General features: G+C 56.2%; 1 protein-coding gene across 2 annotated transcripts; it reads left to right on the top strand.

Annotated features, from left to right (window-relative positions):
* The first annotated feature begins 588 nt into the window (after positions 1 to 588).
* On the top strand, positions 589 to 20,589 carry KCNH6 (potassium voltage-gated channel subfamily H member 6). Of its 2 annotated transcripts, XM_032870877.1 has the most exons (14): positions 589 to 813; positions 1,606 to 1,836; positions 6,817 to 6,978; positions 7,082 to 7,287; positions 9,938 to 10,363; positions 11,567 to 11,721; positions 11,881 to 11,966; positions 13,067 to 13,266; positions 13,479 to 13,731; positions 16,773 to 16,966; positions 18,259 to 18,343; positions 18,857 to 19,025; positions 19,763 to 19,949; positions 20,239 to 20,589. In XM_032870877.1, the coding sequence occupies exons 1-14, from the start codon at positions 738 to 740 to the stop codon at positions 20,536 to 20,538; spliced, it is 2,730 nt and encodes a 909-aa protein (XP_032726768.1). In that variant the 5' UTR covers positions 589 to 737; the 3' UTR covers positions 20,539 to 20,589. The 2 variants fall into 2 exon arrangements, with proteins under 2 accessions (XP_032726768.1, XP_032726767.1); XM_032870876.1 differs by having other exon boundaries at positions 11,567 to 11,966.
* Positions 20,590 to 21,656: the final 1,067 nt, after the last annotated feature.

Here is a 21,656-nt window from a genome sequence, read left to right as displayed (position 1 = left end):
AGAGAGATCACAAGTAGGCAAAGAGGCAGGCAGAGAGAGAGGGGGGAGCAGGCCCCCCGCTGAGCAGAGAGCCCGATGTGGGGCTTGATCCCAGGACCCCGGGATCATGACCCAAGCCGAAGGCAGAGGCTTTAACCCACTGGGCCACACTGGGATTAAGGGTTGTTTAACCGTGAAAGAAACAGTCAGCAAAAGACCACCTGAGGCCTCTAACAACTGCTCCCCTTCTCCTCACCCTCCACCTAAAAGACCCGGCCCGGCAAGGTATGGACCGCCCTATGGTAGCGGGAAAGGGTCCGATAGGGGATGAGGCCACAGGCCAGTGGGACAGGAGCAGAAAGAAGCTCGGGAGTGGAGCCCCGACCCATTCCCTGATGCAGCACTTCTACCCAGCTCCGCCCCCTAGGAGTCAGGGCCCCGCCCCTGCCCCGTCGGGTCGGGAGAAGTTGCCCCCGCCCAGGAACCCCGCCCCGCCGCCGCGCGGCTTCTTTCAGCACCGCGGCGCGGACAGCTCCGGGGCTGGAGCTGGGGGAGTGAGGCGCGGGAGCCGCGGGCCTGGGAGGGCGGAGCAGGGAGGGCAGCAGAGGGTAGGCGCAGGGCGGCAGGCGGGGCACGTAGCTCCGCGGCCCACTCCGGGGGCAGCGCCCACCCGGAACCGGACGCCGCTGAGCCCGAGGACAGGTGGAGACGCAGGGAGCCGGGCGCTGGTGGCTCCGGGCGGAGGTTGCAGCCGAAAGATGCCTGTCCGCAGGGGCCACGTCGCGCCCCAAAACACGTACCTGGACACCATCATCCGCAAGTTCGAGGGCCAGAGTGAGTGTATGCGTTAAGGTGGGGGCGGATCTGAACTCCTGGTTCGGTGGCAGGAGTGGTGGGACTCCTTTACTTACTTCGAATGGAGCAGAGTGGCGGGTATTGACGCTGAATGCAAAATCCTTCGTTTTAATGTCCCCGGACATCTTCTGTTTCAGCGAGTCCCACTTAACTCAAATGCCACACTCTCCTCTGGAGCAAGAGAGGCAGGCTGCAATGCCCCCTTCCCTGAGCTGATTTCTCTGTATCCCAATCGCTGATCTTCCCTTCTGTCTGGCTTCCTCCTCCTGACACCAACCCCCACCCCTTCCTCCAGAGGTTTCCTTGATCCCTCCTTTTCACCTCCTGACCCTAGCCACTCTAATTTTTATAGGAGCTCTTGCCAGGCCTGAGCCCCATCTGTTCACATCCTTGCTCCCTCTTCCTGACTCCTTGCACTGACTCCAGGAAGCCTTGGGCCTCTTTTCCACTTCACTGACCCTATTACTGCCCTGGTCTTCTCACTACCCCCAGGCCTGACTTCCCTTCCCCAGCACTTCTCTGGTCACCGTTCTGATTACTCCCCCTCCTTACCATCACCCTCATTACTTTCAAGAGTCCCATGGCCATCCCCCATGAGTCTGGCCTCCGAGGTCTTCCCACCCTCGCCAGACCTGACTTCTCTCCCTCATTCTGGTTACTGCTCTGCTCTCCCATCTAGACACCCCCTCACTGCTGCTGAGAATCCCTATGATCTTTCTGCCCTTGGCTGCCCAGTCTTGGTCGCCATGGGCTTCCCACATCCCACCCCAGGTCGGAAGTTCCTGATAGCCAATGCACAGATGGAGAACTGCGCCATCATTTACTGCAACGACGGCTTCTGTGAACTCTTCGGCTACTCCCGAGTGGAGGTGATGCAGCGACCCTGCACCTGCGACTTCCTCACAGGACCCAATACCCCGCGCAGTGCCATGTCCCGCCTAGCACAGGCCCTGCTGGGGACAGAAGAGTGCAAGGTGGACATTCTCTACTACCGCAAGGATGGTGAGCTTCCCTTGTGCCACAGGTTCTGCAGGGCTGACTCGGCCCCTCTCTTGTCCAACCACAGTGGCCATTGGGAGGGCACTGACCCAGGGACCAGAAGCCCCAACAAATCCTGCTCCTCTCTGCTCCTCAGTTTCCTTATCTGCACGGGGTGGGGTGGAGGGAGGAGCAATAGGCATTGGAATCAATGCCTTCTGAGGTCCTTTCCCAAAGCTGGGGACCAGGGTGACTCACCAACTGATCCTCACTCCAGGCAGGGCGCCCCACTCCACCATCCCTCCCCCACATCCCCAGTCTCCTGGCTGCCCACTCTGTCACTGTCAGCCCCAGCTGTCAGGCAGCTGGAATGAAAATGAACCTTTCCTCATCTCCGTCTGCTCCGGAGATTAGGGGAGGAGTCACCCCCTCAATGCCTCTGTGGGCAGGCAAGGCTTGGGGGCTGCTTACTGGGAAACAGGAGTGGACCTGGCTCACCCATCCCCAGATCGTCGGGGAGATAGAGTCTGGAGTTTGCCCCTACCCAGAGGCTCATCCAGTTTGGGATGTTACTGCCAGCCCACGTTTATTGCAAGTGGGACAAAAGCATGGGGCAGGAGCTGAGGACAGAGCTCTGTGGCCCTTTAAGACTCTCCCCCTAGGACCTGAGTCTCAGACAGTGGGTGGGAAGAAGGGGAGAGATGAATGGGAACTAGGATCCTAAAAGTCCCTTTGAAATCACTTAATGGCCCCCCACCCTGATCCTGCATCAGAATTACCTGGGACGTGTTTTCCAAAACACACCTTCCCTAGAGAGATGCTGACTCAGAGGTGTGAGTTGAAACCAAAGCAGGTGCATTTGGAGAAATCTCCCTGGGGGTTCTGATGTTCTGTCAAGTTAAGGAACCACTGGCTTAGATAAATCCCTTCATTTCATGGATGAAGAAACCAAGGCCCAAGACAACAGAGGGACTTGCCCAATATCCTACTGCTGGGGTCCAACTTGGGGCAGAACCCAAGTCTCCAGATTTTTGCCTTGAGCTATTTGTTCTGAGTAATCCCAAGAGGGGAGAAAGGACCCCCCAGCTGCCTCTGCTAAGAAGCCGGACTTCTGGAGAAGGCAAGCATGAGGGCCCTCTGAGTATAAAGACCAGGTTCCTTTGGATTGGGGCCAAGGGGTACTGAGAATTGGGGCCCTAGGGGCCTGGGGTGTGGAGCATGAATGTAAGTAGACATAAGCATGTATGTGTGTGCATGTTTGTGTTCAAGGGCTTCTAGGATGCTTCATGGCTGGGTCCTGGATGTCCCCCTGACTCTCTCCTGCTGCTGCCAACTAAGCAGATGCAGGGGTAATGATTAGGGGAGTAGGAAGAATCTGGTTTAGTTTGGCAGCCCTTGCAGGGTTAATGAAGTCAGAATATTTTTAAAAGCTGTGACCTCAACTCCTCACATCATTGCAGGGAGGAGGTGATAGTCAGGGGAGTGAGAAGGGTCCCCTTGAGATAGGATGGGACAGCAGGAAATGGGGGGATAACAGGTCCTTAACCCCAGAGCTCTAGCTGGGCCCCAGAGGCGTATGGGCTGGTCTCAGAATCCTAGGGATGTCAGATCAGCTTTCTTAGGGTCTCTCCTCAGCACCCTGCATGTACCTGGGCAGGGGGAAGAGATCAAGACCAGGCTTCGGCTCTCTCAGATCAGGATTCAGATCCTAGAACCCTGCTGGGGTCTTCCAGATATCAGAAGAGATCCCAGGACTTAGTCTTGGGGGCATGACCTGGGTGAAAATGGAAAATTACCACATATCTGGTGCCTGCAAACCCCAGCCTATGCCACTAAGCCCTTCTCTGCCCTGTTACCCAAGCCTTAGACTACTTGGACCTACCTGAGATTGGCCCAAAATCCAGAAAGGAGAGCTTCTTGGCCTGTATTACCCTAAGAAAAGGATGTGGTACTCAGATAACTTATATTCATCTTATGGTCCACTCTGGCTACATGATCCTTCTTTTATAATGTTCCCATATACCTTTTAGTCCTCCTGACAGGTCTCCTAATGGTGATTTCTTCCCTCTTCCAGTCAATACCTCCTTTCTTCCCCTCCCCCTGACTCCAGGGAGGTGGAAAAGGGTCCTGAACAGAACTCTAGCTGGTTTATTTATAATCCTCTTTTCCTCTAAAAGGGTAATCCACTGACAGTTCTCCAAGTCAAAATGAAAGTGTTCATTTATCTCTGCATTACACAGCTGCACAAAGTTGGATTCAAAGAAGCCACGGCACTTGGCAAAAATTGCCCCATGAGATAGGGCTCAGAGACCCCTAAGAACCTGGCTCTTCCGCCACTGCCTTTACTGAGGAAAGTAAGAATCTAACAGATAAGGAGGGATGGGGACCGTCACGACAGACTAAAACTAATGAGAGTTTGGAGGGAGGAATAGAGAGTGCCCAGATCTCTCTCACCTTTATACAGGCCCCCGCTGGACCCTTGGCAGAGGAGCCTAGATCTGCCTGCGTTGGTCAGGCCCTCTTCTCTAATGACCCCAAACCAGAGAGTCTCCTCATCTCCAAGTCACACTAGAGGATGCCTGGGCTCCTCCAGACCTCAGCTCTGGATGAGGAGGACAGGGTAAGGGCCAAGGTCAGAGGCCCCAGTGTTTTCCACATACTTACCCATGAATGCCAGAAGCTCCAAGCAGGAGGCCACCCTCCCCTGTTACCCTCTCAGTGGCAGCTTTCTACAGCACCAGCTTCTCCCTGAGGGCTCCCTACAAACCCAGACTGGGCATAAAGAGGTGGGGGTGATAGGGAGGCTGTGTGGAGGAGGGGCAAGGGCCAGGGGGCGAGGGGTGGGGACAATGGGAAACTGAAGGAAGGAGCACATCCAGGGGGCAGAGCAGAGCAGAGAGAAGGGCTGCCTCCCAGGGGGCAGACAAGTCTGCTGCCCTTTGTCAGAGGTGAGGTAGGCCCTGGAAGGAGCCCCTGGAAGGGGTAAAAGGTAGCTCCCCCTCCAGCAGTGGGGCAAGAGCACCGCCTCTCCTGGGCACAGCCTGGGGTGACACACTCACCGCTTCTGGTCACTCAGACACAGTCACTTGTGAGCAAGGGCAGCCTAGGGCTGTGGAAAAAGAAAGCTCCAAACTCATCTAAATCCTCATAGACTCCTCTCTCTGCCCACCCTAGAGGCAGCAAGAATGAAGGTCGGGCACGGGATGCACGACTCCCCTCCAGCCCTCACTATTATGATGGGTCTTTGGTCCACTCCCATCCTCAGTTTTCCCAGAAGAGCATCAGTGGGCAGGTCCTTGAAGACTGGGCCTTGACAGTGCCCAACAGCATAGAGAGCCTGGACACTCTGCCCCTCTGTCCAGCTTTGCCCTCTTCCTGCCCTATCCCAGACCAGGTCTCTGGAGTGCCAGAGAGGAGTGCCAGTGAAGCGACAGTCTGGCCTTGGGTGGGATGTGTCGGACCACTGGCCAGCAAGCCTTCCTGGGTAGGTCCTGTGTCCCAGGCTAAGAGTTTGGGCTGTGGCTCGGGAGGCTGAGCCCATAGCCCTCTGAGCCCAGGAGCGGTCACAGAGGCAGGTGGGTGGCCTCTCTTCGGTGTGGATGTCTCCCCCGGGGCCCAGGGCAGCAGCTGGCAGATGGCTGCCTGGTGCCTGGGAGTCGGGGAATCTGATCCAGGAGATCCCTTCTCCCAGGGAAGAAGGTGAGAGGGAGGATGCAGGCCACTTAGCTGCACCCCAGCACTGATGGTGTGAGGAGGCAATTTGGGGGAGGAGAGATCCTAATGGACCCCAAAGTAGCAATGCTCTTGTCAACCGGCCTCCTGCGTGCTCACATTTACATGTTCTTTCATTCGCTCAACCAACACACACCAGGACAGGTACCGACCCCTCATATGTGAGACAGACCCAAATCTGCCCTCAGGCAGGCTGATCTGCATATTTACTTGAGGCCCTGGCTCTTAGCATCCTGCCCTTTGGGCCTGATACCCACCAACAGTTTCAGCTGAGGGACATGGGACCACTGGGTATCAGGGAAAGGGGGAATATAGAGCATCTACCCACCAACTCAGGCCATAGTCTGGGCTCTGGGAGTATGTGGCTATCTTAGCTCTGATTGCCCCCCCCCCCCCCCATACACACACGCAGGGGAGACCCTGAAGCCAAGAAAGAAGAACAGAGGGCCAACAGCTAGGTCTAAGCTGCCTAAGAGGGTGTGAGAGGGATAGAAGTAGAGGGGCCTGTCCCCAAACTGCCATCTCTCTCCTTCTCCAGACCCCAGGCCACTGCCCTGCCTGCCCTCTAGTCCCTGTACCTCTGCCTTGGGACCCCTGGGGCAGCAGCCTGGCCTTTACTCCAGTGTCTTCATCCTGGACCTGTCCCTTCTCCCCAAGCTGTTATGTGCTGAGAGTTCAGCGAGACTAGCCCCACCCCACCTCCCCTTCCAGCCCTCGCCAGTCAGTTTCTCAGAACCCCAGGCTCTGCAGAATGGAGGGGAGGGCTATGTCTGCCCCTCCCCCGAGGCACCACCATGGATCTTGAGGCCCAAAGTGCCCACTGTCTCCAGGTACAGTACTTAGTGTGTTTTCTGAGTTCCTTCCAGCATTGAGGGAGCAGGGCATCTTTGTCGGATAGGAATATGGCAGCTGAACCCAGGGCTAGCCAGAGCTACATGGGGGTAGAACGCCCGACATCCCCTCCCCAGTTAATCCACCCCATCTGCTCAGCTTTAATTACAGCAGAAGCAAACCTCAAGGTTAAGCCCTGAGCGGAGGGCTGAGTGTGGACTTGGGCCCGATGCTACATTATCTCCTAATGAGCAGCTAAGCTGCTCTCCCCACCTCTGCCCTGTGGGTGGGGCACCTGCTGGGCAGCATCACCAACCTTCTACCCAATAGTCTCATGGCTGCCCTTCACTTGACCTCCACCCAGCCCCCTCCCTGGCTTCCCCTGGCCATGTTACTGCAGGAGAGGATCCCTTCTGTGACCCCTCCCAATGGTGTCTGCAGCCTCCAGCTTCCGCTGCCTGGTGGACGTGGTACCCGTGAAGAACGAGGACGGGGCTGTCATCATGTTCATCCTCAACTTCGAGGACCTGGCCCAGCTCCTGGCCAAAAGCGAACGCCGCAGCCTGTCCCAGTGCCTGCTGTCCCAGAGCTTCCTGGGCTCCGGTGAGGTGGGGGTACGGGTGGTGGTGGGAGGGATGCGTGGGGGTACCAGATGGGACAGCTGGTCCCCTGGGCCTGGCTGCTCTGACCCTGGGCCCGCTTTCAGAGAGCTCTCATGGCAGGCCGGGGCCACAGGGGCCTGGCACAGGCAGGGTCAAGTACAGAACCATTGGCCAGATCCCACAGTTCACGCTCAACTTCGTGGAGTTCAACCTTGAGAAGCACCGCTCGGGCTCGACCACGGAGATTGAGATCATCGCACCGCACAAGGTGGTGGAGCGAACCCAGAATGTCACTGAGAAGGTCACCCAGGTGCGGGCTGCAGGGCAGGGTGGTGGGGCTGTGCTGGGCCTCGTGGGTCCCTTCTCAGGCCTGGGGCTAGGGGTGGTAGAGATAGTCAGCTTGTCCAGCCCCCTGGGGTCTGATCTGAGCCCCAGACCCCCTGTCCTGCCGCAGTCTGATTCTTTAGCCCTGAAGGCCTACCTGGAGTCTACCATCCTGATGGAAGCGGCGGGGAGGTGGGTATCAACAGAGCCTGGGAATAGTGCCACGCCCTAGCTCTGGAGGAACCTGGGAGGGGGGGATCACCCAGGCCACCACGGGGGCCTGTTCAAGTCTCTGCCAGTCACAGAAAAGGAGAAGCAGAGAGAAGCGTCAGGGCCATCCTAAGGGGAGAAGAGGAGGAGGGATGGAGGGCCCTGGTCCTGTCCCTGTTCCCCACCTCCACCCCCAGCCCACAACAGGATCCTCCTGCCAGCCAGGCAGAGGGCAGTTGGCCCTGGCATCTTAAGTTCTCTTTGAGCATCTTCCTGGGGATTCATGCCCTGAAGCAGGCCCAGAGTCAGAGGAGCCAGGGCCAGGAGACCAGCTGTCCCATCTGGAATGCCTCCCTCCCCTTAAACCCCTCCTTGGCCAGCCCCAGGCAAACCTTCCTGGGTTTTCTGTTTCAGCTGACCCCAGTGTGCCCTCACATAGGGCCTGATGTCCCAGTCCCCACCACCATTCTAGAGGGAAATGCAAGAACCCTGTCTGAGGTTCAGATGACTGGAGTCCTGCCCCTGACTTGTTGTATGACCTTGGACAAGTAACCTTACCCCTTTCTGGGCCCCAGAGCTCTCCTGTAGAGAGAGTTGGACTCCACGGTCTCTAAGGATCCTTTCGACATTGAGTAATGGAGACATCAAAGGGGGCTAGGCCAGGGCTGAGTAAGGAAGTACAGGTCGTGGGGGTGGGGTCCTAGGGGGCCTCCACTCAGCTTTCTCTGAGGCTTTGCCTTCATGGGGGACGGATCAGTTCTTTTTCCTCCCTGCCCCCTTTCACTTGTGAACAGGTGGGATGGAAACTCCCTGTCACCCAGCCCCTCCCCAAATGTGAGAACCCTGGGAAGGAAGCACCCCAGGCTGCAGGGCCAGGGCCTCAGAGGTCAGGCAGGGTGGCCCTAGTGACCTGACCATGGGAGTCCTGCCAAGGCCACTCACCCCAGGCCCTCAGGTTGGCACAGTGGTGATGGGGGGTGTTAGACTGGAAATTTGCCCATGAAAGACTGACAGGCCTGGCTGGGGCCCATGGTCCCTGCTCCACCTGCCCCCCTGCTCCTATCCTGCCCCCCCACCCCAGCGCCCCAGCCTGCCTTGGCTTTCCCAGCTCACCCTGTAAGGGCCCTAAGGTAGGAGAGGCACCTGACAGACCTCAGGGGAGGGAGCTGGCACGGGCCCTGAGTAGGGAAGTTCCCCCGCCTCAACCAAGGCTCAGAGGGCTGGGCCCTCACACCTGAGCTCCTACCTCCTAAGGACCTAAGCCCTTTGATGGATCCTCCTTATTGTGACCTCATCTGTTAACGGATCTGATTTGCAAAGGTTAGAATGTAACACTGCAGATTTTCTCAAACCAGGGCCATCCGCCAGGGCCTATCCAATGGTGGTGGTGGGGTCAGCTGGCCAGCCCTCAGGCTCCATCAGGAATGATCGTAGAGTGGCACGTGCCACTGGGATGCACGATTACGTCTGGAGTTGGTTGTGCTTTGTTATCCACTCTGTGGACAGAGGAACTGAGGCTCACAGAGCTCATAAAATTCACCTCAAGACAAACGCATAGCAATGTCAGAGCTGGGATCAACCTGGAAGATCTGGCTGGCTTCAAATCACATGCCCTTCCTGATGCCCCAGCTGCCTCTAGTGTTGGGTAGCTGGCAAGAGCCTGGGCATGCCCGGCTGGGCCTGGTGACCCTATATTGGCCATAGTCTCCGAGGCAGGGTGGGAGGGGCAGAACAGAGGGGCCTCAGCTGAAAGTAATGAGCAAAGCCCCCTTGCACACATGTAAAACAGTTGGCGCTCCTTGGTGCCCAGGACCTGTCAAGGTCTCAGATTAGCTACATGACCCCAGTTTGACTCTCCCCATGGAAGGCTCTGTGAGTTGGCCCCAGGGAGGCCCCTCATTGGTCTAGGCTCCCCGGGACCTTCAGGACTGAAGAGGTTCTTCTGGGAGTGACTTGGTCTCATCAGGAATCCTGACCTCTGGGAACCTCCCAAACCCACCAGAGAGGATCGAACCCCCAGCTACCCTCTTCGATCTAAGTTCTTCTCTGGAACATGCCCACAGATGACTCAGAGCCTGGTTCTCCCCCCACCCTGCCCCCCCCACCCCGCCCCAGTGCTGTCTCCACTCCAGGCTGGCCTGTTTGTGAGGGAGCTGGTGAACTTCCAGCCCGGGTTCCCTATCCAACAGAGCTGTGTCCTTCCTCATGTAACCCATCTCCCCTCTGTACTTCCTCCCAATACACCTGTCACCTTATGAATTTGCCTCACACATGCTCTCCCCATCTTTGCTTCATCCCCTCTACCCGCCACAGCCCTCATCACCCACCCTCTCCCACAGCCCCCTCCCCCAGCCTCTCCGAGAAGCCTTCATCCCTCCCAGCCCTGTCTCACTAGCAACGGACACCCTATGTATCCCCACCCCCAGGTTCTGTCCCTGGGCGCCGACGTGCTGCCGGAGTACAAGCTGCAGGCTCCACGCATCCACCGGGGGACCCTGCTGCACTACAGCCCCTTCAAGGCCGTGTGGGACTGGCTCATCCTGTTGCTGGTCATCTACACGGCCATCTTCACACCCTACTCAGCCGCCTTCCTGCTCAGCGACCAGGACGAGTCACAACGCGTGGACTGTGGCTACACCTGTAGTCCGCTCACCGTGGTGGACCTCATCGTAGACATCATGTTTGTCGTGGACATTGTCATCAACTTCCGCACCACCTATGTCAACACCAACGACGAGGTGGTCAGCCACCCTCGCCGCATCGCCGTCCACTACTTCAAGGGCTGGTTCCTCATTGACATGGTGGCCGCCATCCCCTTCGACCTGCTCATCTTCCGCACTGGCTCCGATGAGGTGAGCAAACCCCATTCAGGCCAGCGGCTGTGGCCACTCCCTGTGCCCCAGCCCTGAGGCTTCCCAGCCCCACAGTCCTGGGTGCAGGGAGCACTTGGTGTTGAGTACCTTTGCCAAAGCAGGTGGGGATAGAGAGGGGACCTCAAACATGTGTCATCTCCCAGCCCCTTGTGCTGGCTTCTAAAGCACACTTACCCTGGAGTTGGAAAGGGAATCCACAGGCTACTTCTGCAAGGCAGCCTGATCCCCCGGTCACCCCCAGACCCTCTACTATGCCCACTCACTTCCTACAACTGACATGAAGGCATTTGCAGGCTCTTCTCATAGCTTCTAGTCCCACAATGTCCTTTTGCCCCCATCCTTGGGATCAGCTTTCCATTCAGATCAGCTCTGCCTTCTGTGTACCGGCCACCCCCACAACAGCCCGTCCAGCAGGGGGCTGGTGGGGAGGGAAGTCCATCATCACTCCCTGCTCCCGTGCCCACCCACTTCTAGCCAATCTCTTTCCCTCCTCTCCACCCCACCGCCCCTGCCAGAACACCGAGCGGCCCTCTTACCCACCTCTGCCCCAGCACTGCACCTGCCAGCCTCACTCCTCCACACAGAAACCAGGACCGGTTTCAAATCATTTATCTGACCCTGTAGAACCTTCATTGGTTTCTCAGTGGCTTGAAATAAAAGCCAAGCTCTTTTTGGACCTTGAGGTCCACAGGAGCAGCCCCCAGCCACCCACCCTCCAGGCTCATTTCTCACCACTCCACCATCTACCCTGCACTCCAGGCGGCAACACCGCACTTGGTTTCCCATGCGGGCTGTGCCGTTTCACGCCTCCACGCCTTGCTTGCCTCATTCTACTCCCTGTGCCTAGAATGCCTTTCCCTCTCCCTCTGTCTGCCTGCAGACTCAGCCTCAACTCTCAGGATTCAGCTCATGAGTGAAGCCTCCCCTGTCCTATATTGATCACCCTTTTCTCTGCACTCCCCTGGACTTCTGTCCTCACAACCATAACAATGTTTTGAGATTTAGGCTGAGAGCTCCTTAAGACCCTCTGCTGTGCTGTGCTGTGCTGTGCTGCCACCGGCTAAGAGCCCAATGTTTGTTGAATGACTGTGTGACCACATGCACAAGCAACCAAAGGTGATCCTAAGTGCAGCCTTTCCAGGGCTGACCCTTGGTTCCATGGCCCCCTCCCTGCCCCTCCAGACCACAACTCTGATTGGGCTGCTGAAAACGGCGAGGCTGCTGCGGCTGGTGCGCGTGGCGCGGAAGCTGGACCGCTACTCTGAGTACGGGGCAGCTGTTCTTTTCCTGCTCATGTGCACTTTTGCGCTCATTGCACACTGGCTAGCCTGCATCTGGTACGCCATCGGCAACGTGGAGCGGCCCTACCTGGAGCCCAAGATTGGCTGGCTGGACAGCCTGGGCGCGCAGCTCGGCAAACGCTACAATGGCAGTGACCCAGCCTCCGGCCCCTCGGTGCAGGACAAGTATGTCACCGCCCTCTACTTCACCTTCAGCAGCCTCACCAGTGTGGGCTTCGGCAACGTCTCCCCCAACACCAACTCTGAGAAGGTCTTCTCTATCTGTGTCATGCTCATCGGCTGTGAGTGTCACCCCATGCCCAGGCCTTACCTGTGCCATTCAAGTTTTATTTGGTAATGAGACAGAACACAGTAAAGCTGTGGGGGATGGGCAAATACAAAGCATGCAGCACAAGGAAATTTTGCACCTGTTCACCTACTACACACAGAATTTAACACATGTACAACATTTTGTTCTGTGCCAGGCAACAGGACCAGCTATACTACTTGTAGGGCCCAGTACAAAATGAAAAGGTGGGGACTGTTTATCTAAAAAGTCTTAAGGATTTCCAGAATGGTGACAGCAGAGCCAGCGACCAAGCCTGGGGGCCCTTCTTAGCATAGCTCACACACCCATGAAGCTGGCCCTTCAGGCATTTTTGTAAGTGCTTGTCAAAGGTGCATGCCCTGTGGGGGCGGTATTACAAGCCCAGTTTACAGACCAAGGAGACTAAAGGTCCTAACTTGCCAGGGATAGACAGAGACCCAGTTTTATCCCAGGGGGCCGGCTCCTCTGGCTATGTGGCCCCCTCCCTGCCCCTCCAGACCACAACCCTGATTGGGCTGCTGAAAATGGCGAGGCTGCTGTTTTCAGTCTGCTCCGGGCCCTGCACTGCGCTGCCTGCTCCCCAAGACACCTCGTCTAGCAACACAAGAGTCAGATGGAATTTTACACGTAGAAGTTGTCATGTTCAGAGTATTTAGAGATGTGAAAGCCCAGAGAAACAAAAACAAGAAAAAAAAAAAAGGGTGAAAACAGAGACCAAGAGTTTTCCCTTTATTATACTTTTTTTTTTTTTTTTTTTTTTACAACTTGAAGGAGGAAAACAAATCTGTACTAAAAAAATCATTGCCCTAGTTCTCAGGAGTCTGGCCTCTGGGTCCAGGAAGGTGCCAAGAGACACAGCACAGAGGGAGGAGGGAGGAGGGCAGGAAGCCCAGGGGCTTTTGTCCCTCTGTGTGCCCTGGCACTGTTCTGGGCACTCTGAATTGGCTCTGGACGGAGGGGCCCCTGATTAGAGGGTTCCTAGGGAGAAGGAGGTCTGGAGCAGGCCTTGGGGTGCTATGGCCTGGTGGGGCTGCGAAGGAGCTCACTCCCCGCACCCCTGCTTCTTCACCCCAGCCCTCATGTACGCCAGCATCTTTGGCAACGTGTCAGCCATCATCCAGCGCCTGTACTCGGGCACTGCGCGCTACCACACGCAGATGTTACGTGTCAAGGAGTTCATCCGCTTCCACCAGATCCCAAACCCGCTGCGGCAGCGCCTGGAAGAGTACTTCCAGCATGCCTGGTCCTACACCAACGGCATTGACATGAACGCGGTGAGCCCCGCGGCCTGACCTCTGGTGGGGCAGGCGATCCAGCTCATGTCCCAGCTCTGGCTGAATGCCCCCGGGGGAGGCCAAGGTCCCGTGGGCACAGGGCACCCCCAGCCCCCTACCCCCTTCCCCCCTACACCCCCCCCCGCCCCGCTCCGGTTCCCCTAGCCCCAGGCCCAGCCGTATCCCGCTGGATGGGACCGCCCCCCTCACAGGTGCTGAAGGGCTTCCCTGAGTGCCTGCAGGCCGACATCTGCCTGCACCTGCACCGCGCGCTGCTGCAGCACTGCCCTGCCTTCCGTGGAGCCAGCAAGGGCTGCTTGCGAGCGCTGGCGGTCAAGTTCAAGACGACTCATGCACCACCGGGGGACACGCTGGTACACCTGGGCGACGTGCTCTCCACGCTCTACTTCATCTCTCGTGGCTCCATTGAGATCTTGCGCGACGACGTGGTGGTGGCCATCCTAGGTGGGTCGGGCAGGGAGGGCAAGACCGGTATGGGTGGGTGGGGTGGAAATAGAGATGTCCTGCCTGGACTACTCCATTCCTAACGAGGATGGCACATTTTACTGGCCTGCCATGTGCGCATGCTCGGTGCTCGGTGGAGAGCTTTTTTTTTTTATTTTTTCCTTTAAATACCTAGCTCACTGAACCCTTAAAACAAATCTCTACCATGGGTTCCATTTTCCTGATAGGGAAGTAGAGGCTCAGAGAGGTCATGCCGACAGGTGGCCAGACCAGGATTCCAGGGCTATGTGTCTAACTCCAAAGTCCAAGAAGGCGCCTACCTTCTTCCACTCTTGGGGAGCTCAGTGGAGAGGGCAAAGCTTTGTCTTGGGTGGAGGGAGGACCCCAGTCTCATTCACTGCTGCTATACGGACAGCTGGACACTTTGGAAGAAGGATATGAGCACTGGACAGGGGACAGAGTTGGGGGCACACAAGCCCCTGCTCCTTACCAACCATGTGACCTTGTGCAAATCACTTCACCTATCTGAGACGATTATCATCTTTCTTGCCTTCTCCCTGACTTCAGCCCACCCCAAGACTCTGATCAGGATGCCAGCCTCTCCTTCCTTTGGTCTCCATGGCTGGGCTCTCCTCCAGCCCCACTGAACAGGCCGCCTCCAGTTTCTCTGCTCAGTCCTCTCCCTGGTCGCCCCCCAGCTGGTGTTCACCAAGGGTGGGCTCTGCTTTCTTTTCCTCACTCAGTACCCTCACCTGAGCTACTGCTTTGCTCCCACGTTCTCAGCCATCCTGGCCCCAATATCTCCTTTAGGCCAGAATATTCCATTCCTTCCTGGGTATGGCCACCCTATATTCCATAGGCAGACCAAACAACGTGTCTGTGTCTAAAATCATTATCTTTCCTCAAATCTGCTCCTTCAGAATCCCCATCACTGTGAACAATCCGTTGCTGGGGCCAGAGATCTGGAAATCAACCAAGGGAGCACACTTCTCCTTTCTTGTCCCATCCCCACCATCCAGGCAGCCACAGACTCCCGTCTGTTACCCTCCTTAATACCTCTCAATCCCACACCTGTCTCCTTGTCCCTGCCTGGCTCCAGCCCTCATCACGTCCTTCCTGGGCACATGTCAAGTGCTCCTTTCCTGTGTCCCTACATCTGGTCTACCCCCATACTCCATTTTCCACCTTCTGCCAGTGACCTGAAATTCACATCTGTATATTCCTCTTCTGTTCAGAATCTTTCCATGGTTCCCCATGACCCATGACATATGTAAACCCCTGATCACAACATGCACAGCCCTCCCTGATCTGGCCTCCCTAAATCCTGCCACCCTCCCCACGATACTTCATGCTGCTGCCATCCAAACACTTAGCCTTCCCTACCCTGAAGTATCTGTCACACCTCCCTGCCTTTGCACGTGCTGCCACTCTGCTTGGAGCACTTTTCTAGCAGATCCTGGTCATCCTTCAAGGCTCAGTTCAAGCCGTGGGCTCCTCTATGAGACCTTCCCTCACTCCCAGCCTACCTTAGAAGTGCCATCCACGTGGGAAGGATAATAATTCTATTTAATAATTAAGAAGCTAGTCCAATGTAAGTTTCAGTTAGAGACTTGAAATCCTCTCATTTTGCCTTGAGTGGAAATGTACATTAGGTCATAATCCTTTGTCTACTGGATAACCATCATTTTATGATGTTGCCCAGTTTTCAAGCTTATGAATTTCATATGGGAGTCTGGTGAGTCCCTTCCCTCTCTGGACCTTAATCCCCTCCTCTTGAGTGATCTTTGATCCTGTTCTCTTGGGCAACAGGTCTTGGCTTCCATCCATCATTGTCCATGTCAGCTGTTAGGGCTCCTGGTCATACTGCCAGGCTGAGGGGCTGGACTTCCCTGTGGGGAGTGGATGTCAGGCAATCATGGTCCCTGGCACCCCAGCCTTGGGCTCTCTGTCTGCCCTCACTGGGCAGATGGTTCTTCTACTCTGATTGCCTTTCTCCTGTGGGCCCAGCCCTCATTGTCACAACCCAGCTCCCACATCACATCTTCTGTAAGCCTTTCATCCCGGCCTCCACCAACCTTGGTCGATGAGCCCCTCCCCCTCCTTTTAGCTTTTTGTTCTCCCCATCCTAAGACTCTACACATGATGCATAAACTAGTTGGTGGCTTAGGTGCCTGTCTTGTGGGACTTTGGGGGCTCTTTGGGGGGGGGTGTATAGGATCTTATTCACGTTTACATCCTGTGGCCAGCACAGGGGGCCTGGCACCAGGAGGAACCCTACCCTCACCACATGCCCCACGTGTCATCACCCTACATCCACCCTGGGACATCCGTCGCCCCCGGTGCCTGGCACCAACCTGTCTGGTGCTTCTTGCTATTTGAGGCAGGTTCTCAAGCATCATATCTGTTCCTCTGGACAGCCCAGTGGGGCAAGCAAGGCAGATATAGTTAAACCCATTTTGGAGAGGAGAATGGTGGGGTCCAGAGAGGGGAAGTGACTTCCCCAGGCTTCCTCTGCCAGGGCCATGCTGGTTACCTGGCCCCACAATAGGGAGTGGGAACACAAAGAGATAGAAGCCTCAGACCTCGCTGTGGGGGCAATGGGGGCTCCCAGCCCCAGGTTCCCTGCACTCACAGCACCACCAGACTGAGGGGCAAGGAAGAGGTTGAACAGGGAACCTTTCCTGCCCACTTTCCCCTGGAGTGGAGGGGTGGATAGGGGCAGTGCCAGAGAACAAAGAAAATAGAAGGGGGGCAGATTCTGATAGGGGGTGGTCCTGAGGGGCCTGGAGACTAGTGTTGGGGGAGACCTACATGCTGGGATGGTATATGTCCTCTTCAGAGTTCAGAGAACAAAGAAAAAGGCAGGTTTCACGTCCAACCCCTCCTCACCTCCAGCCAGCACACCCAGGTTTGTCTCTAGCCCCAGCCTGGCAGGATCCCTGGAGGGGGGAGAGTTCATGATCAAGGGGCCCTCAGGGAGGCTCTTCCAAGGAGAGCTTGGAGCCAGACCCTGGAGAGACCCCTGTCCCTCTGGCTGGCAGGAAAGAACGACATATTTGGGGAACCCATTAGCCTTCACGCCCGGCCGGGCAAGTCCAGTGCAGATGTGCGGGCCCTGACCTACTGTGACCTACACAAGATCCAGCGGGCAGACCTGCTGGAGGTGCTGGACATGTACCCCGCGTTCGCAGACAGCTTCTGGAGTAAGCTGGAAGTCACCTTCAACCTGCGGGACGTGAGTCTGGGCTGGGTGGGCCAGGGCGGGGAGTGGCCCTCAGCCAGCTGGTAACGGGCCATGGAGGCTGCTGAGCCCTTGGCCTGCCTGGCCTCAGGGGACCCATCTGACCACCTCCCTTCCTTTCCACCCCATCCTGTGTCCTTCACTGTAATTTCTTCTACGTCTACTGTGGCCAACATAATCCCAAATGTGATGAGAGCTACTAGTTATTGAGCACCAACCCAGCTTCATTTACACGATCTCATTTAGTCTTCTCCTTACACAGGGTGTAATTTCCCCCACTTTCTAGATGAAGAGACTGAGGGTCAGAGAGGATGAGTACATCAGTTAAAGCCATACCGTATTCAGTGAGCCATACAGTCAAAGGCAGAGCCAAAGAGTGGACTCAACTTTGTGCAAATCTACAGCTGAGGTTTTTCCCACCTCACAGCATCAGGCTGGAAGGGGGCATCTGCCATCCAGGGGCTCACAGTGCCAGGTCCCAGGGGTGTAAACGAGTGATAGAGCAGCCTCTCCTCTCGAGCTTATCACTCAGTGGAAGAGATTATAACAACTCAATGAAAATAAAGAGCCTCATAGTTAAATAACCAAGGAAGTCATGAGGATGTGTGGGGAGACCAAATTTCTACGGAGCATTCCTACCAAGGAGTGCCCAGAAGGGACTGTATGGAGAAGGGGTGTCTGGAATCAGTTAGTGTGAAGGAGGGGGCAGGCATGCCTGGCAGAGAAAACAGTGGCTGAGGTCCTGGCACTGAGCCTGCCACCCCCCAGCCTCAGGAGGATGGGTTCTGCTGGCTCAAGCTCCATGCCCACCTTCTAGAAGATGGTGCTGAGGCAGGTTTTCTTGCTACGGACAGTTATTCCAACCCTGTCTGTTCTGCTCTTCTACCCCCAGCCAGTATCTCGTCTTCCCACCTGATCTGTCTAGGAGATGTTTTATAAGGAATCTGCCTTGGGGCCCCTAGCCCCTAGGAGCCATCAGATGGCCCAAGTGCTCAGTGGCTCGACCCTAGGGCAAGAGGGATGTGGTCCTGTGGCCTGGGGCATCTGTAGCCCCTCAGTATCCCCAAGTTACATGGTGCCAAGAGGGTGGTGCACCTGTGCAGGAGAGAACCTTCAGGAAGCTTTCTGGAGCATCAGGGGAAGCCTGGCCTCCTGTTACTACTTTCTCACCTAGCTGTCTCAAAGGCCACAGGAGGGGGGTTGCAAGGGAGAAAAAAGCTGTCCCAGCTTTGGTACCTGTCACTTGATGCTCGTACCTGTCACTTGATGCTCTTGTTCCCCACAAGGCAGGCGGGGGTTTCCAGTCATCACCCCAGCCAGCTCCAGGCAGCCAGGACCACCAAGCCTTCTTCCTTGGTGACAACCAGTCAGGTAAGCAAAGCCAGCCTCCACCAGTGTTGGCCCCAGCCTCGCCTAAAGCCCCTGCCCAGCCTCCTACCCCTTTCAGGTCCTTCCCCATCTTCCTCAGCTTCGGACAGAGGGCAGCTCCCTCTCTGAGCCTCAAGAATAGACACCCTTGTCTCCTTCCTGCCCCTGTGTGCTCAGAACTTGAGCAAGGGCTGTTTCATATCAAGGCACAAGGGGAGTGGCTGGGCTGCAGCTCCCTGGACAGTGAGGCCAGGGCTGGACTGTCCCCACGCAGCCAGCAGCCCCCCCCCCCCAAGCTGGGGCCCTAGCCCCCTTTTCGGGGTTAGAGTTTTCTGGGCCCTAGAAGCCAGACCTCTATGGGGGCAGGACCTTGTACTTCAGGGCACCCAGGTAAAGAGATCCACTTCTCCCAACCTGTGTTACCATGGCAGGTAGGGGAAGGGGATGGGCTCTGCTCCAGTTCATGCCTGTGGAACCAGCCACACTGAAGCTCAGGCTTCCCTTTCCCTCCTGCAGCCGCAGCCCCTTCCCTGAGCATCTCAGATGCATCTGGCCTCTGGCCTGAGTTGCTGCAGCAAGTGCCCCCAAAGCCAAGGCACAGCCCTCCCAACACTCAGGGAGACCCAGACTGCTGGCCTCGGGAGCTAGGCTCCAGGCTAGAACAGCTCCAGGCCCAGATGAACAGGTGAGTGTCCTGTGGGCCATGAATGGGGGTGGCTGCAGAGAACAGGCCCAGCAGTGGGCTAGGCACGGGTGCCCCCTCTTGGTGGCTCGGGGACATCACTGTGTACTCTGTGGGTTTTAGAATGGCTAGCCCCATTTAGCTGCAAGTCTCCCCTTCCCTAGGTCACTAAGCCCACTTCCTTGGGCGGCTTGTCCTAGCAAATCCCCAAACATACCAAGGAAGACTTTCTGGAAGAGGAGCATAACCTCATGCAGAAACAAACTCCATAGGCCCTATACCTATATACACACCATAGAGTGTATGGCCTGTGGTTGGCAGGGCTGTGGCGGTAGAGGGAGGGCTTGGGGCAGTAGAGTCTTGGGCTCCTAACCTGGCTCTGCAACTGACCAGCAAGAATGTGGACAAGTTACTTAACTATTCTGAGCCTCTGTTTGCCCTTTCATGAAATGAGGATAACCAGAATACCCATACTAAAGCTCCCTTAAGAGGGCTAAATGAGGTGTGCATAATGCCTTGTCACTGTTATTATTGAAGTCAGGGATGTGCTAAGGGAAATTTCAGCAGACCTGTGGACTGTAGCGGGGAAGTAGCATCAGGTAGGTCCCAGACTGCCATTGCATGCAGCAGGAATGGCATGCCGGCTGCAAAATTGAGAGCTGCCTCAGGACCTGAACTGCTCTCCCTTACCCTGATGCTGACTCTGACCCTGACCTTGACTGTGGGTTTCTGTCTGGCAGGCTGGAGTCCCGCATGTCCTCAGACCTCAGCCGTATCCTACAGCTCCTTCAGCATCCCCCGCCCCAGGGTCACGCTGGCTGCATTCTGGGAGCCCCTATGTCTGATGACCTGGCCTTGTTTCCTGCAGCCTCAGCCACTCAGAGTCCAGGAACTAGGCTGCCCCCGGGCGGTCTGACCCCTGAACAGGTGAGCAGATGAAGGGATCCCCAAGGGCTTTCCTGGAGGCAGCTGCATGTCTGCCCCACCCGGAACTTGGTCTCATTGTGGCATCAAGCCCAGAGCCTTTGCAGTCAGAGAGCAGCTGTGGCTTCTGCTGTCCTCCTTTACGTCATGACAAGCAGCCTGGACAGGTGGTGGCAAAGCCCAGATTGTAACCATAGATCCCACAGCTGGGGCAAGGGCAACAGGACACAGCTCCTGCCAGTTCCCATCCCTGACATTGGTGGCCTCCCCCTTTCTTGCCTCCCACCTCCAGGTCCCAAGCTGTGGCAACTTGAACAAGTATAGGCTGACACGAAGGAACTCCTCCTCCAGGGGGCCTCCCCTGGCTCCCCTGGCTGCAACAGACAAAATTCTCACAGTTTCCTCAGAACAGGAGCAGCCTGAGGGGCTCCTGTCACCCTTGGCCTCAACTCTTCATCCCCTGGAGGTACAAGGACTCATCTGTGGTCCCCGTTTTCCCTCTCTCCCTGAACACCTCAGCTCCATCCCCAAGCAGCTGGAGTTCCAGAGACATGGCTCAGATCCTGGATTGGCAGGAAGTTGGAGCCACTGAACCCCAAGATAAGATACCATGAGGGGATTGAAAGTGGGTTAGAGTGAAGGATTTGGGGGAGGCAGACAGCTGTCCAATGGACCTCTGAAAACCGTTCTCCTGCCCTAGCTACAAACTGCCAACCCAAGTGACCCACAATGGTGAATGGTAAAGAGGCTCAGGAATTTCCCAGACTCCTCTAGGGCTCTGTTTAGATGGTGTTTGAGGCTCAGGTGTAGAGGTAGCTTACGGGACGGAGGAGTCACTGAAGAAAGAAGTTTTTGATCCATGTGAGAACCTTGCTCTCAGTTGGGTACTGCCACATGTGGCTCAGAACTATCCACCACTTCATGGCTTAGCACCCAAGGTTAGTGAGAGCTCCTGCCAAGAGCCTTTGAACCGGCTGAGGATAAAAGTGTCCTCTGTAGTGGACACATCAGGGCACAGAGCTCCAGCCCCCAGCTACTCCACCCCTCATGGTTCTGTGATGACCTCTGGGACTCTACCAGGTAGTGGAATGTCTCACAGCTAATAAAGTCAGCACATTTCATGTTGGGCTTGAGTGTGTTACTTACCTGAGAGACATCAGGTCCTTGATTGTGCTGTGACTCCAACAGCTGTGGTCTTCTTTGAGTCCCTCCCACAAGGATTTGTATGTTGGGGACCTGAAGGAGCTCTGCTGGACCCAGGAACCCATAGGAGCATGGGGCTTTTAGCTAGGCTAGGGTAAAGGGAAACAGAGAGGGTCTGGCTTGGCCAACACATCTGTAGTGCTCACCCTGTGCCAGGCCCCTGCTGACAGTTCTGTAGATACTGGTTCCCTAAGCCTCACCACAATCCGATGGGGTCAGTATTATTGGCCCTGTTTAAGAGACAAGGGATCAGAAGCAGCGAGAGGCTACAAAATTTACGCAAGCATGAAGGGGACCTCTGGGATGCTAGTACCTTCTTGCTTCCTGATCCAGGAGCTGTGATGTAAGTGTATTTCAGATGGTGAAAATGTGTGCACTTCTATGTGTAAATTATACTTCAATTTAAAAAAAAGGAATGAAGGGGTACCTGGGTGGCTCAGTGGGTTAAAGCCTCTGCCTTCGGCTCAGTTCATGATCCCAGAGTCCTGGGATCAAGCCCCGAGTCAG

The sequence above is a fragment of the Lontra canadensis genome, unplaced genomic scaffold (genome assembly GCF_010015895.1).
Source record: "Lontra canadensis isolate GAN:19392208 unplaced genomic scaffold, GSC_riverotter_1.0 scaffold41, whole genome shotgun sequence".
Taxonomy (NCBI): domain Eukaryota; kingdom Metazoa; phylum Chordata; class Mammalia; order Carnivora; family Mustelidae; genus Lontra; species Lontra canadensis.
This window is presented reverse-complemented; position numbering and strand designations above follow the sequence as displayed.

Coding starts and splice junctions, on each gene's coding strand:
- KCNH6 (XM_032870876.1), top strand. CDS start 738: ATGCCTGTCCGCAGGGGCCACGTCGCGCCCCAAAACACGTACCTGGAC. Junction 11,967..13,066: donor CTGTGTCATGCTCATCGGCT/GTGAGTGTCACC, acceptor TCTTCACCCCAG/CCCTCATGTACGCCAGCATC. Junction 19,950..20,238: donor GCGGTCTGACCCCTGAACAG/GTGAGCAGATGA, acceptor TCCCACCTCCAG/GTCCCAAGCTGTGGCAACTT.